The following is a 25,570-nucleotide window of genomic DNA, read 5'->3' on the forward strand; positions in this document are numbered from 1 at the left end:
CCGGAGGTGAAGAAGCCTGTCTGCAGTGCTGAACAACCTCTTCCTCTTTCACTGTGTGTGTCTCTCACACTGTCGCTCACAATCACCTCCACCCACGTATGGTCCTGGCTGAACCAACACAGTTTCCGGAATCACATTTTTTTTTCCTTAGGAGCGTGTTTCTTCACCTTGACTATGTGCTGTAATCAAATGGGGAAGTTAAAAATATGCCACCTGGGACCCCTTAGGGATGGGTGGCCCGAGGTGTGACATCGGGGAGCGGGTAGAGGCCCCCAGATGGCATCAGTGTGCAGCTGAAGCCCAGAACCACCAGCCCGGGCCTTCTCCGGGGAGGCCTGCCACGGGTAACAGTGGGGAGCACGTTTAGAAAGCAGTTGAGTGTTGAACTGAGTGGTCTGGAGAATAGGTGGCTTAGCTGTTTATATGCAGGTGAGAGAGAGAGCGTGTGAGAGGGGTGAGTGGTCGAGCAGAGAGCCCTCCATGCTGACCAAGACAGGCTCCGAATTACACTCTACATCCGCTGTGCCCTGCCGAACACCGGGCCTGAGGCCGTAGACTAGACGTTCTTTCTTTTGAGAAGCATGTGTCTGTGGTACGGATAAGGATGAACCAGAGCCTTCCATCCTGACTCCAGTTATCTAACGAGGTTACCTGGCACACGGGGTCTGAGGAGAGGGCCTCGAGCTCTAACCTGAAAGAGGAGGGAGGCTGGGCAGGCTTCCTGGAAGAGGCACCACTGAGCTGAGGCTCGAAGGATGTGGAGTTTGCAGACAGCGTGTGGGTGGGCGAGCTGGGACGAGAGCGCCCCGCAGTGTGATTCCAGGCTGTATTCTGTACAGACTCATTCTGGATTATGGCCTTTCGACTCGGGGTGAGTCCTTTCCCTTTCCTGGAATAGCCGTTGTCTCTGTAAAATGCAGAGTTTGGCCCAGAGTCTGGCTAAAATGTTCATCCCAGGCTTTCTAATCTAGAATCTGGAGACAGTGCCAGGGCGACCGTGTTCTTGGTGCCAGTCAGCAACTGACAGGAAGAGCCCACAGCCAGACCCGGACTTGGCAAAGGACCAGAGGGGCTTGTCTGGAGCTCCTGGAGGGGCTTGTGTGGGGGTCTCCCCCACACGCCAGCCCCCCTCGAGCTGGCCCTGCTGCCAGGGGCCCGCCTCCTGCACTTGCTGCCTGACTTGGTCCCCCCTGTGTCTCGTTGCTGGCTTTTCCTTTCAAGGGATTTACTGAGGGCAAGATGAGCAATACCAACCACCTGTTGTGTAAAAAGGGGCAACTCAGCCCTTTTTAAAAATTATAGTATTTTTTAGTTGAAGTGTAGTTGATTTACGATGTTAATTTGTGCTGTACAGCAAAGTGAGTCAGTTATATATACACACATACATACATACATACATACATATATTCTTTCTGTATTGCTTTCCATTACTGTTTATCACAGGATATTGACTATAGTTCCTGTGCTATACGGTTAGTTGCCTTATTGTTTCGATTCACCGCTTTCAGCTGAGCGACTGGTGGACGTCACCACCGTCTTAACCCGTGTCGCTGTCGAGTGTGAGCCCTGGGTGCAGTGACCTCTGTTTGTCAGCAGGTCACCAGGAGGCCATGAGATGCCCCTCTGACCGCATTAACCGCACCTCGTGGCTCTTTACCTTTTGCCGAGACCACTTTCTACCCTCCTCCTTTCTTTGTGCAAACCATTTACCTACATGTTCCTGTGTTAGGAATGGACACACTGTTCTGTGTGTTCAGGGCGGCAGATATTGTGTGTATGTGAGAGAGTTTGTGTATGACTGTGTGTGTATAGGATATATATGTACTTGAGGGTGTGTATATATGAAGATATGTGTGTGTATGACTATACGTGTGTGTGTGTGTGAGCGTTTGTGTATGACTGTGTGTATAGGATATAAATGTATGTGAGATTGTGTATATATGAAGGTGTGTGCATGTGCATGACTATACATGTGTGTGAGGGTATGTGTATGACTGTGTGTATAGGATATATCTGAGGGTGTGTATGTATGAAGGTATGTCTGTGTACAACTATACGTGTGTGTGTCAGGGTTTTTGTATGACTGTGTGTATAGGATATAAATGTATGTGAGGGTGTGTATGTATGAAGGTGTGTGCGTGTGTACAACTATACGTGTGTGTGAGGGTTTGTGTATGACTGTGTGTATAGGATATATATATATAAATGTATGTGAGGGTGTGTATGTATGAAGGTGTGTGCATGTGTATGACTATACATGTGTGTGAGGGTATGTGTATGACTGTGTGTATAGGATATATGTGAGGGTGTGTATGTATGAAGGTGTGTGCGTGTGTACAACTATACATGTATGTAAGGGTTTGTGTATGACTGTGTGTGTAAAGGATATAAATGTATGTGAGGGTATGTATGTGTGAAGGTATGTGTGTGTGTATAACTAGACGTGTGTGTGTGTGAGGGTTTGTGTATGACTGTATGTGTATGAGGAAGTGTAGATATGTGAGTGTGTGTGTGCATGAGGGTGTGTGTGTGTGTGTTTTGGAAAAGGCATCACAGGATAATGTTTTTCAGACAGCCTGGATTCCAGTTTCCTCTGTTTTGACCTTGAGTGTCTGGGATACACGGGATGATAGGTGATGGGCACGGAAGGTCCTCTCAGGGCCAGGTTGGGAGGCGCTGGCTGTCCCAGCGGAGTGGACTTTCATTCGGTACTGGGTGGGAGCCACAAGGGGTTTGAAGCGGGGGGGTTAAGCTGGCATGGAGGAGCCACTTAGAGGCTCAGGACACAGCCTCTTGAACTCTGGCCTTCAGGTCCCATTATCCACGGGACGTAGGATATTACGTTTCTGGACATGTTATGTAACCTGGAGATGGACAGGTGGGCTGGGACAGATGAGCAGCATGGGTCTGTCCTTGGGAGCTGAGCCTGGAGACTCACGTGCTCAAAATTACCGAGAGATGGCCGGAGGGTTATTTCATTTTGCTTCTCCCATCTGACGGACGGTGCACAAGAAAACCCTTTCAGAGAGAAGAGAGGCCACTGATGAGAGGAAACGGATGGTGCTTTGGGGAGGGATCAAGAATTCAAAATGAAAGCAAATAGGCAGATTTGTAGTCGTCTCTCCTCAGGAGCGTCTATGAAGCAATGTTTATATTCTTGACACTTGGCTTAAATATTGGCAGGTGTTGGCTTCTGTGGGATGATAGGTGTTTTGGAAGCAGGTTCAGACAAGCTTTGCCCACACATCCCGGGGGCTGGACTGCTTTGACAGCCTGTATCCTGCAGACTCACGGCAACAGCCGCTCTGTCCTGACTGTGTGGTGGGAAGGACAGAATAACGCCTTTGAAAAGATCACTGGTGTGCCCTCCTTTGTGGGGAGGCCTGGCTTCCGCCTCAGAGGAGTGGGAACACCTTGCTGGCACCCTTGACGGAAGAAGGTGAGGACCGAGGGAAAGAGCAAGAGACCGGCTCTGGGGAAGGAAGCCGGAAGTGTTCTGAGTGTCTGGAGGCAGCCAGGGAGGAAGGGGTGGAAGCCCCAGAGGCGGGGATGGGGAGAGGGGTCGGGGTGGGATGGCTGGGGAGGTCAGAGAGGCCCACCTCTAACAGAGCTCCAGTGGCGGGAAATAGCCAACACATTCATTTTATGGCAGGGCCTTGGCGTTGAGTTTGAACTCGTTTTCTGCTCTGTGACCACCCTGTGTGGCCCTCACCCAGTAAGAAAAGTCTGCTCTACGTAGCAACCTCGAGTTAGTGTTTCTCTGGGGGAGTGACGGAGGGCAGTTGTGTGCTGCGTGGGCTGAAGGTGGCTGACGAAAGGGGAAGGGACGCACTCGGATCTGGAAGCTGGAGTGATGGGGGAAACGCGACCCCCAGATCTTCAGAGAAGCGGGGGAATTGGGTTCTAGATGTCGCAGGAAGGCAACAGGCCCTCTTGGAGGGCTAGGATTCACGTGAGGACAACCCTTCTGGGGACATCTGGGTGTTCGCTGAGTTCACTTACTCTGCTCTAGGATTTAGGACTGAAGGTTATGAAGACATCATGCTAGAAGTCTCCAGATGCTCGGGTAGGAGGAACAGCCTGAGAAGCAGAGGGAGACAGGGCTGTGTGGAAAGAAGGGCTGGGCTTGGGGTGCAAGGGGAGAAGCTGGAGAAAGATAGTCCTGAGCTTTTCCTGGAGTGTGTCAGCAGTTGCGACTGCACTTCTGCTGATGGTCACGGTTTGGGGGCTGAACTCTCAGAACTCCAAAAGTGGGCCCCGGCCCAGCTGGTGGGCTTCACTTGGGAGCCCACCAGGCACGCAGAGCCTCAGGCTCCTCCCCACACGTGAGCGAGGACCTGAGCCGCAGGCTAAGTGCGAGAAGTGCTGTCCTGGAGGGGCGGTCCTTAGCTTCTACTCCCAGCGTCCTGGGGACTGGGAGCAAGCCTGCGCTTGTTTTGTTTCAACACAGGGATCCCTCTTGCTTCCCTCTGGGCTCTCTGCTTGAGTGGATTCCTCTTTTCCAGGATGCCTGGTCCCTGGCTTCTCTCTCTGCTCTGTGGTCTCTGCTGCTCAGCCACAGTTTCCTTTGCTGGGTTCTTAGCGCTCGACAATCCTTTAAACATTGGAGCATTCCAGGGCTCTGCTCTCTGCCTCTTATAGTCCCCTAGTTGAAACATCACCTCTGTGCCGATGGCTGCACACTCCTAAGTCCAGCCTGGGCTCTCTCCACGAGCTCCCTCATACAACTGTCTGCTGGGCTGTTTGCACGGAAACATCTGGCCAGCAGCTCAGACCTAACCCTCCCTGCCCTTGCCTTCCCCTTGGGGTAAGGGAGGTGGCCACCCCCTCCTAGTTGTGTGAGCCTGAAATCCAGCATCTGACCACTTCTCACCCTCTCCTGCCACCACCCGAGTCCTTAGAGTGGCCCGAGCCACATCCTTTCTGGACCCCTCGGCTTCTGTTCTCACCAGAGCAGCTAGAGTCAGTTCTTAAAAACGTAAGCCAGACCCCATTTTTCCTCTGCTTAAACCCTTCCAGTGACTTCCTGCCTTGCTCCCAAAACTTTGCCGTGGTCCGACAGTGGCCTGCGAGGCCCTAGAAGTCTGCCCACTCCCTCTGTTCCCTCCTTGACCTCCGCCTGTGACGCATCCCTCTCCCTGCCCCACCCCTGTGGGCACGCTGGCCTCCTCCCTGTGCCTTCAACGTGTCAGGCTTGTCTGCCCCTTCACTGCTGTGGGTCAGGCTATGGGGCAAGCAGGGTTGCCTTTATTTCGTGACTTCTTTACTATCTTTTACTTCTACAAGAAGTAAAACTTCTTGTTCTAGTTCATTTTAAATTGAAGCGTAGGATATGTATTATGCTATGGTCTGAGGGTTTGTGTCCTCCCCTCCCCTCCATTCATATACTGAAATCTGAACTCCCAAGTGACGGTATCCGGGGATGGGGCGTTTCGTCGGTACTCAGGTCATAAGGGCTGTGCTCTCATGGATTGTAAATGGGATTAGTGTCCGTATGAAAGAGGCCCCAGGAAATCTCCCCAGACACGTCTGCCATGTGAGGATGCGAGGAGATGTCTGTGGCCGGCCAGGCAGCCCACATCCGCCCCTGCTTCCACCCTGATCTGTGATCTCCCACCTCCTGGGCTGGAAGAAGTCAGTTTCTGTGGTTGGTGAGCTGCCCAGTCTGTGGTATTTCAGGTTATAGAGCCTGAATGGACTAAGACATGTTACAACTTATTTATTTTATTTAACTCTTCCTGGAACAATGGGCATTGTAGCTATTTCTGATCATGATATCCTTGTACACATGTATGTTTTGCCAAGTTCAATGATAAGAAATGAAACTTCTGAGTCAGAGGGTTTATGTACTTGCAATTGAAATGGGTACTGCCAAATTGCCTTACCAACTCCCATCAGTAATGTAGATAAAAATACCTAGTTCCTTGTATTCTTGGCAACACTTGTTCTTACCAGACTTTGCATGCACAACATTCAAAATGGGAATAAATAAGATTTTAAAAGGAAGCTCAACTGCATGCTTTTTTATCTGTTTCTCTTAATATTATACACAGTTCTTCATATTATTAAAACTCTTTATAACCATAATGATAGTAAATTACCCTCTTTTGTTCAATCATTTCCACTATCTTTTTAAATCTAATTTTTCATTTTAAACTTTTTATTAAAACTGAGTCTTTGCAATATATTTAAAATGACATATTCCACAGACAAATATTTAAGAGAAAACTTCTTTATGTATAATTATTGGCATACAAATTTAAGAACATATTTAAAACTAAGCTAAATATTTATATGTATATATAAATATAGCCAAGTTGGAAGTGGAAGTGAAAGTTACTCAGTCATGTCTAACTCTTTGTGATCCCATGGAATTTTCCAGGCCAGAATACTTCCCAAGAATTTTCCAGGCCAGATCTTCCCAACCCAGGGGTTGAACCTGGCTCTCCCACATTGCAGGCAGATTCTTTACCAGCTGAACCACACAGGAAGCCCAACAATACTGGAGTGGGTAGCCTATCCCTTCTCCAGGGGATCTTCCTGAACCAGCAATCGAACTGGGGTCTCCTGCATTGCGGGCTAATTCTTTACCAACTGAGCTATCAGGGAAGCCCATCCAAATTGGATATATATCCAAATTCATATCAATGATCTGGAACACCTGAGTTTTAAGTTGTTGGTTTTCCAGGTAGTGTGAAACACCTTTCATCCACTTTAGAAAGGACCCAGGCCATCTAGAAAGAATAACTTTGTTTAACAGACACTGTTTCCCAAAGATCACATAGAAGTCTTCAATGCAATTACAATTTATCTTCAGAAGCTTCTTCCAAGTGGAGATCTGTCCGTTGATGTAAGGAAGGAGTCCCATGTAGCAAGGCGCTAAATAACGGAAACACGCCATCAGGAGATCAGATCAGAGAACCCTTTCACTGTTCATCCTAGAGAATGTTCTCCTCAGCCATGTTTGTAAATGCTGACTTGATATCATTTTGCATTGTTTTGTTTCCATCTTTCCCCATCTGCTTTCAGGGTTTTATTAGTGTACTCCACTTCCAGTTTTCCAGTCTCTTCTGTAAACAGTATCTGCCTTTCTGGAGGTCAAAGCTGCAACTGTGGAATCCAGTTCTGCCTGTCTTTGGTCTCTTCTTTTCCTGACACCCATTAACATTTCAGTGTAAAGCACACACTCACATACGACAGGAAGCAGGGCCTCTGAGAGGCCGGACATCTGTTTTCAGAGGCCTTACAGCGTTTGTCAGTGCAGCCGGCAGCACCTTGCAGAGTATCAGCCAGATCTCCTCTGATGCTGACCGCAGAATATGGATTGGGTCATATTCTTTCATCAAAATATTCCCTTTCTTTCTTGCAAATTCTCTGAGATGTCTTAATCTATCAAATTTATTTTCTGGCTGAATAGTTCAACAAAGTTATTCATTTCCTTGGATTCCTCGGGGCGACTTTTAACTCCTCTCATTGATAATGCGGCTGCTCTGTCTGCCCCATCCTGCTGAGTAATCTACGCCCTTGCTTCTTGCGAGAAGAGAGTTGCCAAGCTTGTGCAATAGGAAAAACTTAAACGTCCTCATTAAATGTTAGAGTCGGATGATCAGCAACTTGGTTCAAAAATTTGTGCAATGCCTTCCTGCGTGTCTCAGCGATGTCACCATTAAAGCATTCCACCATTCCTTTCACTATAAACATTTCTGACAATGGTGGAATAATCAAAGTGGGTTGTTCTTCAAGTTTTTCTTTTAATCAAAGAAAACCTTGATAATGTCTCCTAACTTCGAATTCACTGGAGTCAAATTCCCCATGAGATGTCTTAGTAGTAATACTGTAAGTAATAAAAGTTTCAATTGTACTAACATGGCTTTCAGGTTCATCAACTATAACGAAAAGAAGGAGTGTGCCTTAAATTTAATTTTTATTTTATATTGGAATATAGTCTATTTACAATATTGTATTAGTTTCAGGTATACAGCAAAGCGGTTCAGTTATACATATATCCATTCATTTTCAGTTTATTTTCTCACATAGGTTATTATAGAATATTGACTAGCATTCTTTGTGCTATACAGTAGGTCCTTGTTGATTATCTATTTTATATATAGTAGCTGCTGCTGCTGCTGCTAAGTCACGTCAGTCGTGTCCGACTCTGTGCGACCCCATAGACAGCAGCCCACCAGGCTCTGCCGTCCCTGGGATTCTCCAGGCAAGAACACTGGAGTGGGCTGCCATTTCCTTCTCCAGTGCATGAAAATAAAAAGTGAAAGTGAAGTCGCTCAGTCGTGTCCGACTCTTCGCGACCCCATGGACTGCAGCCCACCAGGCTCCTCCGTCCATGGGGTTTCCCAGGCAAGAGTACTGGAGTGGGGTGCCATTGCCTTCTCCGGCAAGGATATGCTGATCCCAAACTCCTAATCTATCCCTCCCTGACCTTTCCCCTTTGGTAACCATAAGTGTGCTTTCAAAGTCTGTGAATCGGTTTCTGTTTTGTAAATAAGTCCACTTGTATTATCTTTTTAGATTTGACATGTAAGTCCTATCATATGATATATGCCTCTGTCTGACTTAGTTCACTTAGAATGACAGTCTCTAGGCCCATCCGTGTTGCTGCAAATGGCATTGTTTCACTCGATTTTATGGCTGAGTGATACTGCATCGTACACATGAACTACCTCTTCTTTATCCCTTCGTCTGTCCAACATTTAGGTTGCTTCCATGTCTTGGTTATGATAAATGAACGTCAGGGTGCATGTATCTTTTCTAATTATGGTTTTCTCCAGACATATGCTCAGGAGTGGGATTGCTGGATCATATGGTGGTAGCTGTATTTTAGTTTTTCAAGGAACCTCTATATTGTTCTCCACACTGGGTACACCAGTTTACATGGCCACCTACAGTGTAGGAGGGCTCCTTTTTCCACTATTTTTTCTATTATAAACAACAGTCTAAAAGTTTGCTCTTATGGTATTTTTAACATTTTGAATAAGTTGCTAAGGACATATTGCCAGAAAATAAATTACTGGGTCCAAGTATACAAATATTTTTAAAGCTTTTAGTATATATTTCCACACTGCTTTCTAGAAGTTTTATTTATTTATTTCCTGCCACAACTCGAGAAAAACCGCTAGATTCCCCCGTCATCACGAGATGAGGCCCTTCTTTTCCTGCAGGGCCTAGAGAGCAATCCCTCTCAAAACTCCATAGGAGGCTTGACTCCCTTTAGGCTACTCAAAGGGCTCCAAGAGATACCCGTCACAACTTGAGGAGAGCAGAGCTCTTTGCTTCAACTCGAGACGAGGCCTGACTCCCCAGGTGAACCTTGAATGCAACCCCGAGATCCCTGTTGCCACTGGAGAGGAACACAGAGTTTCTGGACACAAGTCTAGATGAGGCCTATTTTCCCTGCAGTGACTTTCGAGGAATCCCGAGGTGCCCGTCACAACTCGAAATGAGACCTGACTTCCCCGAGGCAATACGAGCGGGACCCTGAGGTCCACGTCGCAACTCGAGAGGAACCCCAAACTTCCCGCCAAGCCTCTAAAAGTTTTAAAGGATAATTCATGCTCTTGTCCTCCAAGAGTGTTCCAGTGGAGGTTTTAAGGTAAAGATATGAGGGGAGCATGATTATGGTATCTTAAATTGTAGATCAGTTGGCCGTTTCTGGGGCAGGAGGAGTGGATGCGGTCAGGTAGGATGAGGGATCAAAACTGGCTTGCTGGCGTCTGTGTGGACACGTGGGTGCTATTCAATGGCATTGGTAACAGGAGAAGGAGAGGTTATCTGGAACGCGGATGTGTTTGAAGTTCTTCTCTGACAGCACCTGCCTTTGTACTTGTTTCTTCTGCTCTTGCCTACCTGGTTAACTCTACTTATTTGCAGAGATTGACCTGAAATGACGCCTTTTTAAAGAGGATTTCCTGGTGTCCCCATCCTCCCACCATGAATTACAGCATCCCTCTGGCCTAGCACTCACAGCATAAACTTGCTATTTCTGACTTAGAAAAACAAAAAACAACCAACCTCTCTCTCTCACTAGACTGCTCTAAACTGCTTGAGCAGATGGACTGTTTGTTTCACTTCTGGGCCCCCAGCACCAAGCAGAGTTTGACATTTACTAAATGCTCATGATACTTATTTCCTTTCCTCTCTCTGCTTCTCTCCAGGGGAGAAGTGTTGTGGGACATAACTCTACCATAGAACCTGGAGGTTATTTCAAAGACGTCTTCCCCATGGCCTTGCTTAAATTCATTAAATTTCTCTTAGTCATTCCAAATTTTAGGGAAGAAATTACTGCCAACTGCTGGGGTGAACCATGGAAATTCTCTAAAAAGATGACATCTGAGCTAAAATTATGTCCTTTTTGATTGTATTCGTAAGCACTTGTGTGCCCTGGGAATATGCTTTCCATTTTGGCCTGTGTTCCTTTAAGGAATGTTCTTGTTGGGCAAGTATAAATCATATTAGCTTTATTGTAAATAGTCTTTATAAAATATGCTTTCATATTTGGCGCCTTGACAAATGTATGTAGTGACTCCATTACCCTTTCGTGCCCTGTGATCTCAAAAACCAGTTCAGAGGCAAATTGTGCGCATAAATGATTTGCCTTCTTTTAGGACTGAGCCTTCTGGTGGCCCTGAGCAGTTAAGTTCTGAGCCACCCTACTGCCTGTCTGATTACCTTGCTTTTACTAATGAGCAAAATACTTCATCCAAATGTCAGTGGATCTTTAATTCCATGCAAATGTCACAGGAAGAAGTTTGCCTTCTTGGAAAAAGATCCCACCTTGATAGATTAACTGTCTAGTTTATGATTCTCAGCTAAGCTCAGGTTCCAGTGGGTTTTTAATTTCATTATCACACCTCTCCTGTGCCATTATAAAGGACCTCTTCCAATTTCTGCTCTAATTACTGAGAAATTATTTACTTAAACCATTATAGTTGGCATTGGACATGGAAAACAGATATTGGTTTTTGTTTGCTTTTCTTCCCCATGAAGAAAGAAATTTAAAAAAAAAATGAAAACTTATTTTCCATCTACCCTTCTTTCTTGATCCAGGAACATTTGAGATTATCATTAATGCTGGGCCATTTCTAACCTAGCCAACACAATTGTTGAATTTGTGGTTTTCAGCAGATTTGCAGTTTGGCTTTTCATCTTTGACTAATGATTGCTTTTAGGCCTTTGTGGCGTATTCATTTCCCTAACATTTTAAATAAATAGTGAAATGTCATGGAAACCAGAGCTTGTTTCTTTCTCCCTCTATGTGTGCGTCTGTATTGTTTTTCTTCAACAATGATTTCAGCCTCTATTTAGGAGTGTGAAATATATATATATATATTTCATTCTTGGATGTTCTTTATGTACATTTGGCCTGGGCCATTATAATGGGCAGATTGACACAGATACCCAGGAACCTCCCAGGGAAGAGTTAGTGAGATTATGGAGAAAGAACAGTCATTTCAGTTACTCATTCACTTGTTTGTACATTTCTTCTGTGTGTTTTACTGAGGCCCTACTATGTGTCAAGAAGTAAGTCATATACTAGGTATGTCTTGGTCACTCATCAAAGAGCCAGATAGGTGTTTGGCTGAAAGGAACAAGGATTAAATGAGTAAGGATGCCAATGAGCATGTAATTATAAGAGGTGCGTAAACGCTGTTTTTCAGTGGTGATATTCTTTCCTATCACCACCGATCTCATTGGAAAAGTCTTTTTGGAAACTATCAGGTTCATGGTTGCAAATGTAAGTTTCCCACAGTTCTAATTTCCTCTTGAAAGCTCAAATTTCATCATCTAGTAACAAGCACCGGCAGTTGTTTTCCTGGAAGTGACAAGCTCAGTGCGTTAGTTTTTGGACAGATGCCTGCCAAACAGGCGCACGAAACGCCTAGTGCAACCCTTGACCCTGACATCCCCCAGGTGCTTCTTCTTGAGAAAATCGTTGCACTCTGTTGGGCAGCGGAAGTGCTACTTGTGTACTTCCTATTGGTCACTCTCTATGGCTTTACCAGGGCGTGTTTCAGTGAAACTGGCCTGTTAAGCCTGCTTTGTTTTTATTATTTATTTTAGCTGTGAGTGTGTGATGAAGGACAGTGTGACCCCTAGGCTAGCTGGGTGCCTTCACTCCTGCAGAGGTGTCAATTTTACGCACAGTGATGGGGCTTCCCAAGTGGCTCGGGGGTAAAGAATCCGCCTGCCAATGCAGGAGATGAGGGAGACGTGGGTTTGATCCCTGGGTCGGAAAGATCCCCTGGAGTAGGAAATGGCAACCCACTTCAGTATTCTTACTTGGAAAATTTCATAGACAGAGGGGCCTGGCAGGCTACAGTCCATGGGGTCACCAAGAGTTGGACATGACGGAGTGACTGAGCACACACGTACGTGCATAGTGAGAAGGCAAATGTCTTAATATTGTTTAAAAAGTAGTTTTGACATCATGGACCGGCGAGGGGAGCACAGATCATGCTTTGAAGACCACGGCTTTAGTCTTTTATTCAACAAACATTTATTGAAAGTTTCCTGTGGACCAGTTCCTGGGAGAGATGCTCCATCCACAACTTCAGGGCATGGTCAGGTCTTCCATATCAAATAGCAACCAAAATTAACTGAGGAGGGCTTAGTCAAGGACTGTTTACAAAGGTGTGGCAGGATGAAGGGGAACTGACAAGAAATGATAAAGGCCGCAGGGCTGAGGCTCCTGAGGCAGGAGGGTGGAAGGGAAGAGTGTGGTTCCCAGACCTGGAGGGGCAGACCTCTAGAAGCTGGGTCATCAGGGGAGCGATGCAGACCACCTGCCGGGAGTCCTCGGGGAGGTACCAGGGGAGTCCATATGGACTCCACCTCTCGCCTCCTGCCTCCAGTCCTCTGCTGGCACCTCCTCCTCCAAACCCAACTGGGAGCTGCAGGACAAAAGCGTCCATGTTGCAGTTCATCTAGGTCAGCCTCTTAGCGCCAAGGGCCAGACGAAGGAAGGGAGAGAATGGGTTTATTTATTGATTTATGGTTGCACCACACCACATGAGAGATCTTAGTTCTCTGATCACGGATGGAAACTGCACCCCCTGCATTGGAATCCAGAGCCTTAACCCCTGGACGGCTAGGGAAGTCTTGAGAATGGGTTTAGAAAGGAAAATGCAGATTACGAATTTGGCACAGAGCTTCATTCGTATCATTTTGTTTAATCCTGGAAACGCAGTGAAGTATGTGCTAGGGCAACCTCATATTGCAGATGGACAAATTGAGGCTGGACACGCGGTGGCTGAATGGTAAGGAGTCTGCCTGCTAATACAGGAGGTGCGGGTTTGCTTCCTGGGTTGGGAAGATCCCCTGGAAAGGGAGATAGCAACTCACTCTAGTGTTCTTGCCTGGGAAATCCCATGGACAGAAGAACCTGGTGGGCTACAGTCCATGGGTTTGCAGAAGAGTCGGACATGACTTAGTGACTGATATGGAAAGCAGCAGCCGTGGTAAGGTCTTGATTGGAACTAGCCCCCAATCCAGACCCAGACCTGACCCTCTTAGCCCCTCCACCACATGCCTGGTAAACAGGCAGGCGAGAAGACAGCAATATGGGTTTCCTTCAGGGAGCTGTTACACGGAACAGCTGAGCAAGTAAAGCTATGTGCTGAAAAGTCCTTGTTCCTTATTTACAAGACTCCACGCTGCCTTCCTGTTCCTCCCAGTGACTATTCTTCTGGCCAAAGACTCCGCAGACAGGGCAAGACAGGGCAGGGCTGAGCCCCAAACTCACAAATGTGTCCAGCAAGCTGCTCGGGAGTCCTCGTTGGGTCCTACAAGAAGCCCTCCCAGAGACCAACCCCTCCCTGGCTGTCCCAGAGACTCCTCACCCAGGACACAGGGAACATCTTGATGAGTTAAATGAAAGCAATAACATAATCAAAACAGTTTCAAACTGCCCAAGTCCTGGGGGAAAGGAAACAATATTTCAGGAAAATTGGACACCTCATAATTCATTCCTTTGCACAGTCATTAAATTAAAAAAATATCTAAAATAGGATGTAGACTTCCTAGAGGATTTTCTTGAAACTTAAAAACTCAGAGCTCTAAACTGGACTGTCTGTTAAAGATTTATCAATGCCATTGGAGGGTTTTCATGATTTAGGATTTTTAGATCTGTACCTGCCAAAATGATCTTCTACAGATATTACACCTATGTGTATAAGGTGAAATGCCACTTCTCTGATTAATGGCCTGAAGCTTTGGGTTATCTACATGTGCTCATATGGACTGTTCCATGCATACTTTGCAGTGATTCCCATCCCATAATTTCAGCACCAAGCCTTATTTCAGGGCAATGTCAACAACATATATCCATCAAATTGAAAGTCAGTTCTCTCTCTTTCAAAAGGAAACATCAAGTTCATGTGCCAACACATGAGCCAGCATACACAGCACTTCCACTAAAAAGTCTGATGAGGCCCAATTAAATCCCTACTCTCAGGGAGTGGTCACTGCTAAGCTGAGTGACCAGAGCTGTGCTGGGGAAGTCTAGAGAGCTGCGATGCCACAGAGAATCTGAGAAGCTGCCTGGAGGAAGTAACATCTAAGCTGAGGGCTGAAAAATCAGATCGGGATGAGATAGAGAGCTGGACTCTAAAGAAAGCTGAGTGCTGAAGAATTGATGCTTTTGAACTGTGGTGTTGGAGAAGACTCTTGAGGGTCCCTTGGACTGCAAGGAGAGCCAACCAGTCCATCCTAAAGGAGATCAGTCCTGAATATTCATTGGAAGGACTGATGCTGAAGCTGAAACTCCAATACTTTGGCCACCTGATGCGAAGAACTGACTCATTGGAGAAGACCCTGATGCTGGGAAAGATTGAAGGCAGGAGGAGAAGGGGACAGCAGAGGATGAGATGGTTGGATGGCATCACTGACGTGATGGACATGAGTTTGAATAAACTCTGGGAGTTGGTGATGGACAGGGAGGCCTGGCATGCTGTAGTCCATGGGGTCACAGAGAGTCAGACACGACTGAACAACTGAACTGAACTAAGGAAAAAGAGAAGGCACAGGGTGTTTTGGGCAGAGAGAATAGCCTAAAATCAGAGAGCAGAGCAAGCATAGCCCGTCCAGGGAAAGATGGAGCGCAAAGCTCATGTGGGATGATGGTGATGGAAGAGGCTCAGGAAGTGGGTGAGGCAGGATCGCCAGCAACCCTGCAAACCACCTTAAGGATTTTCCTTAGCCCAGTGGAAGCCATTCAAGTATTTTAAGAGAGGAAGCAATTGCAGATAAATTTTTTAAAAAGTCGACTTTGCAACAGAATGAAGAGAGAGACAAAACCAAACCAAACCAACAGAAGGGATTTTTCACTCTCTTCTTTATAACTTAATTTTTACATAATCTCAAAACAGTAATATGTGTCACCTGTGATAAAAAACAATAACGCCATTTTCATTATTCATATTTTAAAAACATACCTTGGCAAAAGTACCCAAACAGATACTTCACCAAAGAACATGGATTGAAAGACGAGCATCTGAAAAGATGCTCGTATCATATGTCGTCAGGGAAATGCAAATTAAACAATGAGATACCACTGTATGCCTGCTGGAGTGGCCGAAACCCAGAACACTGACATGGTCAAATGCTGGCAAGGCTGCAGGACGACAGGGACTCGCATTCACTGCTGGTGGGAATGCAGAGCGGCACAGCCACTTTCAAAGGCAGTCCAGTGGTTTCCTTCACAACTAAGCATCCCCTTCAACATATGACCCAGGGATCATGCTTCTTGGTATTTATTCAAATGAATTGAAAACTTATGTTCAATACAAAAAACATGTACATAGATGTTTGTCACAGCTTTATTCATAATTGTTAACACTCGGAAGCAACCAAGATGCCTTTCAGTAGGTAAATGGATAAATTGTGGTATATCTAGAAAATGAAATATCATTGAGCTCTAAAAAGAAATGGGCTTTAAACCATGAAAAAATATGGAGGAAACTTCAATGCATATTTCTAAGTAAAAAATGCTAATCTGAAAGGGCTACACACAGTATGACTCCAATGATAAGATATTCTGGAAAAGATAAATGTTATTTAGTTGCTAACTTGTGTCCGACTCTTTGGGACCCCGTGAATGGTAGCACACCAGGCTTCCCTGTCCTTCACTATCTTCCAGAATTTGCTCAAACTCAAGTCCATTGAGTTGGTGATGACATCCTCTGTCATCCCCTTCTCCTTCTGCCTTCAGTCTTTCCCAGCAACAGGGTCTCCTCTAACGAGTCAACTCTTCCCATCAGGTGGCCAAAATATTGGAGCTTCAGCTTCAGTATCAGTCCTTCCAATGAATATTCAGGGTTGATTTCATTTCAGATTGACTGGTTTGATCTTGCAGTCCAAGGGACTCTCAAGCATCTTCTCCAACACCACAGTTCAAAAGCATCAATTCTTTGGTGCTCAGCCTTCTTTATGGTCCAACTCTCACATCCATACATGACCACTGGAAAAACCATAGCTTTGACTAGATGGACCTTTGTCGGCAAAGTAGTGTCTCTGCTTTTGAATATGCTGTCTAGGTTTGTCATAGCTTTTCTTCCAAGGAGCAAGTGTCTTTTCATTTCATGGCTGCAGTCACCATCTGCAGTGATTTTGGAGCCCAAGAAAATAAAGTCTGTCACTGTTTCCATTTTTGCCCCATCTATTTGCCATGAAATGATGGGACTGGATACCATGATCTTACTTTTTTGAATGTTGAGTTTTAAGCCAATATTTTCACTTCCTCTTTCACCTTCATCAAAAGGCTCTTGAGTTCCTTTGTTTTCTGCCATTAAAGTGGTTGTTGTTGTTGTTCAGTCACTCAGTCATGTCCGACTCTTTGCAAACCCATGGACTGCAGCACACCAGGCTTCCTTGTCCTTCACTATCTTCTGGAGCTTGCCCAAACTCATGTTCATTGAGTAAGTGATGCCATCCAACCATCTCATCCTCTGTTGTCCCCTTCTCCTTCTGACTTCAATCTTTCCCAGCATCAGGGTCTTTTCCAATGAGTCAGCTCTTCACATCAGGTGGCCAAAGTATTGGAGCTTCAGCTTCAGCATCAGTCCTTTTAATGAATATTCAGGACTGATTTCCTTTAGGATTGATTGGTTTGATCTCCTTGCTGTCCAAGGGACTTTAAGAGTCTTCTCCAACACCACAGTTCCAAAGCATCAGGTCTTTGGCCCTCAGCTTTCTTTATGGTCCACCTCTTACATCCCTACATGACCACTGGAAAAATCATAGCTTTGACTATATAGCCCTTTGTTTGCAAAGTAATTCTCTGCTTTTGAATATTCTGTCTAGGTTGGTCATAGCATTTCTTTCAGGGAGCAAGCGTCTTTTAATTTCATGGCTGCAGTCACCATCTGCAGTGATTTTGAAGCCCAAGAGAATAAAGTTTGTCACTGTTTCTATTGTTTCCCCATTTATTTGCCATGAAGTGATTGGACCCAACCCCATGATCTTAAGTTTTTTGAATGTTGAATTTTAAGCCAACATTTTCACTCTCCTCTTTCACTTTCATCAAGAGGCTTTTTAGCTCCTCTTCACTTTCTGCCATAAGGGTGGTGTCACCTGCATATCTGAGGTTATTGATATTTATCCCAACAATCTTGATTCCAGCTTGTGCTTCTTCCAGCCCAGCATTTCTCATGATGTACTCTGCATAGAAGTTAAATAAGCAGGGTGACAATATACAGCCTTGACCTACTCCTTTTCCTATTTGGAACCAGTCTGTTGTTCCATGTCCAGTTCTAACTGTTGCTTCCTGACCTGCATACAGGTTTCTCAAGAGGCAGGTCAGGTGGTCTGGTATTCCCATCTCTTTCAGAATTTTCCACAGTTTGTTATTTATGATCCACACAGTCAAAGGCTTTAGTGTAGTTAAAGAAGCAGAAATAGATCTTTTTCCACTTCTAAGGTAAACCTGCTGCTGCTGCTGCTGCTAAGTCGCTTCAGTCGTGTCCGACTCTGTGCGACCCCATAGACGGCAGCCCACCAGTCTCCCCCGTCCCTGGGATTCTCCAGGCAAGAACACTGGACTAGGTTGCCATTTCCTTCTGCAATGCATGAAAGTGAAAAGTGAAACTGAAGTTGCTCAGTCGTGTCCGACTCTTTGTGACCCCACGGACTGCAGCCCACCAGGCTCCTCCATCCATGGAATTTTCCAGGCAACAGTACTGGAGTGGGCTGCCATCGCCTTCCTTTGAGACAGTAAAAAGATCAATTGTTATCAGGGGTTAGAGGGGAGGGAGGGATGAACAGGTAGAACATGAAATAATTATAGGGCAATGCAAGTATTCTGTTTGATAGTCTAATGATGGATATGTGTCATTATGCATGTGTCTAAATTCATAGAATGTACAGCACCAAGAGTGACCCCAGCACAAACTCTGGGTGATGATGTGGTGTTGATGTGGGTAGGTTCATCTCTTGTAACAGATGCACCACTCCAGGGCAAGATTTGATAATGGGGGAGGTTGTGCATCTGTGGGGTATATGGGAAATCACTGTATTTTTTGCTTCATTTTGCTGTGAAACTAAAACTTCTGAAACATGTCTATTGAAGAGAAAAAAGAAAGAAAAAACAAACAGGTGAAAAGCACAGTCCCCGCCCGCACCCCCCACCCCGCCAGACCCTCACTCTGGAGTTGAGTGGAGAGGAAGGAGGTAAGGCTCGAGGCAGGGAGAGCTCCCCAGATGCCTGGGCGGGGACCGCGCAGTAGGGCTGGGGACTGTGGCTGCGCAGAGGCGATGGCGGGGATCCGGGAGCACCCACTGGGCTGGGGCTTGACTGGCTGGTGGGGCTGGAGGGTCGGGCAGAGGAGGAGATCCCGGAGCACGATGAAGCTCTGCCTCCCCGGCCACGTGGGGCCATCGATGGAGACGCTGCTCACAGAGACAGGCAGCACCGAACAACCAGCTGCCCTCTGTTGTGGACACACCAACACGCAGAGCCAGTGACATTTCATAGAGATGAAACCGAGCAACCTGTGGTCCTCTGTGACTGGCTTTTTAAACTTAGCATAGTATTTTTGAGGTTCAGCCAGATTGCAGCATGCGTCATTCCTTTTAATGGCCATATAGTATTTCCATTGTCTGCGGATACGCTATATTTTATTTATCCATTCATCGGTTGATGGACATTTGGGTTGTTTCTACTTTTTGACTGTGATGAATAATGCTGCTGTGAAAATCTGTGTACACACTTTTGTGTGAACATATCCCTTCATTTTTCTCATTGCCTGCTTGTATACTAACTCTATGTTCAGCATTTTAAGAAATTGCCAGGCTGTTTTCACAAAATGCCCCTAGATCCCCAGGAACAGTTTTTTGGCTTTAAAACTTATTTTATTTGACAATAGCATATCAACTCCAACTTTCTTATAGTTATCCTTTACCTTTTGAAAAAGATGATTTTATCACAAATGCGGTGCCATAACTAGTATATTATTAAGTTATGCATGTTTTCAGCTTCATTAAAATGATGCCACACTATAAACATTGTCTTCTTGGAGTTGCTCTTTCCACTCATGCTATTTCTACAACTCATCTATGTTTCTGTATGTTATTATAATCACATTTTCACTGCTGCGTAATATTCTACTTTGTGATCCTACCATAATTTATTCATCCATCCTCCTATCAATGGATATTTGAAATGTTTCCACCTGTTTCCAGTATTTTGCTACTACAAATTTATTGCTACTGTAAACATTCTTATCTTCTCTTGTTCTCAAAGTGACCGGTGACATTCACAACTGGATACTTGTTAGAAATGCAAAATCTGGAGCTGTATCCCAGACTCATTGAATCAGAAACTCTGCGGGTGGGGCCCAGCAATCTATAGGTTTTTCAAATTTTATTTGTATTTATCTATTTTGGTTTTAGTTGCAGCGTGTGGGATATTTTTCAGTGGTAGCGTGTGCGATCTAGTTCCCTGACCAGGGGTGGAGACCCCTGCATTGGGAGCGTGCAGTCTTAGCCACTGGATCACTAGGGAAGTCCCAATCTGTAGGTTTTTAACAAGCCCTCTAGGGGGCTTCTTGATGCTTGATGAAGTTTGAGAATCACTGCTCTAGTCTATAAAAAAGAGTGGCATTTCAGGATTCTAGGCAACAGATTGTTTTCCAAAGTGGTTGTTCCATGTAACTCTCCGTCATCAGTGCCTCTGAGCCCCCGGGATACACACCCTCTCAGCACTTACGGTTGCTGGTACTTTTTCCTCCCTGGCTGTGCTGCTGTATCTCAGAAGCACAGCCGTACCCTGCACAGGGGCGGCTCGGCCGACACCATGGATAAAAGCTTCTCTCTGAAATGTGTGTTTGTTTTACAGGAGTACATGCACCATCTGCTCCTCCTGGAACACCGTGCCGAGGAGCAGTTCCTGGAGCACTGGCTGAACCCGCACTGCAAACCCCACTGCGACAGGAACCTGGTCCACCCCATCTAAGTGGCTCGGGACCAGCCTCTGGTATGTTCCTTCTCCCAGGCCTTCTGTTTCAGGGAGACAGCAGTGAGCAATGCAGGCAGGACTCTGGGGGCCTTTCAGAACCTGACACTACAGGAACCAGCAGGTCAGCTCGTTACGGGTTGGAGATTGGGAGGAGCGAGGCGTGAGAGGTGGGTGGGACCAGGTGGAGAGGATCTCTGGGGACACGCAGGGGGGCCTGACTCCTGCTGAGTCACCTGGAGATCCCAAACAGGGGAGGTACCAGACCTCGTTTGCCACCCAGAAAGATTCCCTCTGGAATACAAATCTGGAGAAGTGTGGCTTGCTGAGACTTGGGCCTTTCCAGGGGGGGTCGACATCCATGGGCTTGACAGGTGACATCACAAGGGTCACCACTGTCACCAGGATCAGAAACTTATTTTCTTGCTCGATCTTAGTTCCCTGACCAAGGATCACACCCAGGTCCCAGGAGTGAGAACACCGAGTCCTAACAATTAGACTCCCTAGGACCAGCGCCTTCTTTACTGACTCCCCATCTTCCAGCCCGGGACCCTGCCCAGCCAGCCCAGTCTTCCCTTCTCCTTTGGCTCTGCCCTTTCACTGCCCCTGAGTTCGACGGGTCAGTCTTCTCAGCACGTCCGAGCCCTGCACCTCTGTTCCTGCGAGGGGCTGCTTGCTGGTTCCCTCGCTGTCCATCTGTGTCCATGTCCTCGCTCCCTTTCCAATTCTTGCCAGATAACACAGCAAAACGCCTTCAGAGGTGAAGCCTGGTGAGTTTCATTTCTCCTCTGTCGTGTGAGTGGAGTAAGCAGGACAGAGTATACAACTTGACACTTGATCAGCTGTGGTTAACAGACGTCTTGTTTCCCTGTTGTTCATTTTGTGCCACTGTGAGTGGGCACGTGAACATCCCCTTCAGAGGATTGCTCTTTGTAATTTTCAGGGTGCTATTACACAAAACCTCTCATTTGGTCCTCTTAACATCCCTGGGTCATTGCAGGGCATGAATTTTAATCCTGTTTTTTTTCCCCCCCTTTTTCAGTTTTGGTTGTGCTGGGTCTTTGCTGCGACGCTCAGGCTTTCTCTAGCTGCAATGAACAGGGTCTGCTCTTCGTTCCGGTGGGCGGGCTTCTCATTGCAGTGGCTTCTGTTGTCGCGGAGCACAGGCTCTGGGCACACGGGCTTCCGGAGTTGCAGTGCTCAGGCTTAGTAGTTGTGGCTTCTGGGCTCTGGAGCACAGGTTCAGTGGTTGTGGCACACGGGCTCAGTGGCTCCACAGCGTGTGAAATCTTCCCGGGCCGTCTGCTGAACCCGTGTCCCCTGCATTGGCAGGCAGGTTCTTATCCACTGGACCACCGGGGAAGTCCTTAATCCTGTTTTATAGGGGATTTAACTGAGTGTGATTAAGCTACTAATGCATGCCAGCCCGTGGCTGATATGGCTGTCTTCTGACAGCCCCAGATCCTGCACGCTTTCTGCAGGCTGTACTGCTGGGACCTGTGTGTGTGTTTCAGGGGTAGATGGGGCATGGTCCTCCTGAACAGTGAGAGGAGCATTTCCGAGGAACGGAACAGGAGTTCTGTTTTTGAGGTCTAGGGGCTCTGCTAACATCCTGCTTTGGTCCCTCCAAGCTCTGAGCTGGTTCCTTCCTCTGCCAGAACTCGTTCCTCCCCTGGCACCTAAGATCTTTGTCCGCCAGCGTCAGAAGCGCTTACTTGCAGTCCGCCAGCGTCAGAAGCGCTTGCTTGCAGAGTACATAAGCGCTCAGACTCTGGAACCTGGTGGACTTGGGTTTAGCACTCTTGTGTTCCTGCTCCGTGACCTTGGGCAAGGCCCCTAACCTCTCTGAGTCTCTGAGTTGGGGTGGTGATGATGTGCACAGAGCCGGGCACGTAGTGACTGACTCCACGAGTAGGGCGCTTGTCACCTTCGGTGCAGGCCGGGTGAGAGCAGACACTTCCAGGTTGGAGAGCCTCAAGGCAGCAGCCTTGCCTCTGGTGGTGGTGGTGGTGGCTCCTGCAAAAGAGAGGATTCCTCGGGGGCCTCGCTTCAGAAGACCAGGAAGCTCCCAGGGGGGATATAGCATTCTGACTGTGACTCTGCTTTGGAAAAAAATATTCCTTACTTCTCTCTCAGCTTCCTCATTTGTAACATGTAAGGGTTGCCCCTCGTATGGCTATTCAGAGCATTAAAAAAGTCAGGGCGTGGAAGTTAGTACTGCCCTGGCACATGCTAGGAAGTGTTCCGGAAATGACAGTTTGGTAGCTGTTTCCTCTGCCCTCCTCCTCCCCGCTTCTTCTTATCAACAGCATCATCACATTGACATTATTTTCTTTTAAAATTTTTTTTAAAAAAACTTTTTATTTTGTATTGGAGTACAGCCAGTTAACAATGTTGTGATAGTTTCAGGTGGACAGCAAAGGGTCTCAGCCATACATATATGTGTATCCATTCTCCCCCAAGCTCCTCTCCCATCCAGGCTGCTCAGTAACGTTCCCTGTGCCATACAATACATCCTTGTTGGTTATCCATTTTAAATATAGCAGTGTGTACCTATGGATCCAAACCCCCCTAACTATTCTTTCCCTACAGCTTTCCCCCCGGTAACCATAATTTCCTTCTCTAAATCTGTGAGTCTATTTCCATTTTGTAAATAAGTTCATTTGTATAATTTCCTTTTAGATGCTTCATGTAAGGGATCAGTTCAGTTCAGTTCAGTTCAGTCGCTCAGTCATGTCTGACTCTTTGCGACCCCATGAATTGCAGCATGCCAGGCCTCCCTGTCCATCACCAACTCCCAGAGTTTACCCAGACTCATGTCCATCGAGTCAGTGATGCCATCCAGCCATGTCATCCTCTGTCATCACCTTCTCCTCCTGCCCCCAATCCCTCCCAGCATCAGGGTCTTTTCCAATGAGTCAACTCTTCACATAAGGTGCCCAAAGTATTGGAGTTTCAGCTTCAGCATCAGTCCTTCTAATGAACACCCAGAACTGATCTCCTTTAGAATGGACTGGTTGGATCTCCTTGCAGTCCAAGGGACTCTCAAGAATCTTCTCCAACACCACAGTTCAAAGGCATCAATTCTTCAGCGCTCAGCCTTCTTCACAGTCCAACTCTCACATCCATACATGACCACAGGAAAAACCATAGCCTTGACTAGACGGACCTTTGTTGGCAAAGTAATGTCTCTGCTTTTGAATATGCTATCTAGGTTGGTCATAACTTTCCTTCCAAGGAGTAGGCGTCTTTTAGTTTCATGGCTGCAATCACCATCTGCAGTGATTTTGGAGCCCAGAAAAATAGAATCTGACACTGTTTCCCCATCTATTTCCCATTAATTGATGGGACCAGATGCCATGATCTTTGTTTTCTGAATGTTGTTGAGCTTTAAGCCAACTTTTTCACTCTCCTCTTTCAGTTTCATCAAGAGGCTTTTTAGTTCATCTTTACTTGCTGCCATAAGGGTGGTGTCATCTGCATATCTGAGGTTATTGATATTTCTCCCAGCAATCTTGATTCCAGCTTGTGCTTCCTCCAGCCCAGCGTTTCTCATGATGTACTCTGCATATAAGTCAAATAAGCAGGGTGACAATATACAGCCTTGATGTATTCCTTTTCCTATTTGGAACCAGTCTGTTCTTCCATGTCCAGTTCGAAATGTTGCTTCCTGACCTGCATATAGGTTTCTCAAGAGGCAGGTCAGGTGGTCTGGTATTCCCATCTCTTTCAGAATTTTCCACAGTTTATTGTGATCCACACAGTCAAAAGCTTTGGCATAGTCAATAAAGCAGAAATAGATGTTTTCCTGGAACTCTCTTGCTTTTTCGATGATCTAGCGGATGTTGGCAATTTGATCTCTGGTTCCTCTGCCTTTTCTAAAACCAGCTTGAACATCTGGAAGTTCACAGTTCATGTATTGCTGAAGCCTGGCTTGGAGAATTTTGAGCGTTCCTTTACTAGCGTGTGAAATGAGTGCAATTGTGCGGTAGTTTGAGCATTCTTTGGCATCGCCTTTCTTTGGGATTGGAATGAAAACGGACCTTTTCCAGTCCTGTGGCCACTGCTGAGTTTTGCAAATTTGCTGGCATATTGAGTGCAGCACTTTCACAGCATCATCTTTCAGGATTTGAAAGAGCTCCACTGGAATCCCATCACCTCCAGTAGCTTTGTCTGTAGTGGTATGAGGGATAGCATATGATGTTTCTCTTTCTCTGTCTGGCTTACTTCACTCAGTACGACAATCTCTAGGTCCATCCATGTTGCTGAAAATGGCATGATTTCATCCTTTTTAGTGGCTGAGTAATATTCCATTGTATATACATACCACATTCTTTATCAACATCATCACCATAATATCATCGTCTTGTTCTGTTCCAGCAGGCACTCTGATGAGCAAAGGCCCGGATACGATTGAAACAAGATGAGGCTCCTTTCATTTCTTTTCCAGTTGTGGAGTGGAGATCTCCAGGGCTTGTGAATTGTGGGCACAGCAAGATTGTGTTGGGGACTAATAGCAAATATTTATGCTGCTTCACTTTACTAACCTGAACAACTCATTAAAACCAATCACTTAAACTATAGCTCCTCCCTCCTCCCCTTTAATGGTCCCTTCCTACCAGTTTGAAGGGTGAGTAGAAGGAGAATCTTTCCTGGGGCTGGTGGACCTGGGATCTCCAGAACAGGAGAGAGGCTAGTGGGAAGGCCTTGTTCAGCCCAGTGAAACACACCACTCAGTCTGCGGGGGTTTTGGTCATTGCTTTTTTGTCCTCTCTCGTTTTCTGCTCTAATAAATACTGGTGTTAAACCTACTTTCCATTGGTGTCTCTTTTCGTTTCCTAGAAGAAGAGAAGCAGAAAATTTGTCTCTTGTTTATCTTTGTGACTCCAGCATCAGAAAATTCACTCTTCTTAGAAGAGTTGGATGGATAAAAACACAAACACCCAGAAGTTTTCCACAAAGGTCATCTTTTTTGGTAAAGAGATTATTTGTCCAAGACCAGCTGTGGGAATATGGCCATAAGTTAGTACTAGGTCCACACCCTGGTCTTCTAGCCAACGGGACATTTCTTGTAGAAAGTGGGTCACAGCTTCTGTATGTCAGTGCCCC

General features: G+C 46.2%; 1 protein-coding gene and 1 pseudogene across 2 annotated transcripts in view; one reads left to right on the forward strand and one right to left on the reverse strand.

Moving 5' to 3' along the window:
- Positions 1-25,272, forward strand: part of C19H17orf67 (chromosome 19 C17orf67 homolog) — a 29,559-nt gene extending 4,287 nt beyond the window's left edge. Inside the window, exons 3-4 of one of the 2 annotated variants that reach the window (XM_086360892.1) lie at positions 20,345-20,482; positions 24,842-25,272. In XM_086360892.1, coding sequence (XP_086217018.1) covers positions 20,345-20,461 — 117 coding nt within the window. In that variant the 3' untranslated portion in view covers positions 20,462-20,482; positions 24,842-25,272. The remainder of the gene's footprint in view (positions 1-20,344; positions 20,483-24,841) is intronic. The other variant, XM_086360894.1, reaches the window with a different exon arrangement.
- On the reverse strand, positions 420-20,304 carry LOC147352757 (sorting nexin-7-like; annotated as a pseudogene).
- Positions 25,273-25,570: the final 298 nt, after the last annotated feature.

The sequence above is a fragment of the Bos grunniens genome, chromosome 19, assembly GCF_055505025.1.
Source record: "Bos grunniens cultivar Pamir isolate PY7600 chromosome 19, Bosgru_T2T1.0, whole genome shotgun sequence".
In the NCBI taxonomy this organism is placed as follows: Eukaryota; Metazoa; Chordata; class Mammalia; order Artiodactyla; family Bovidae; genus Bos; species Bos grunniens.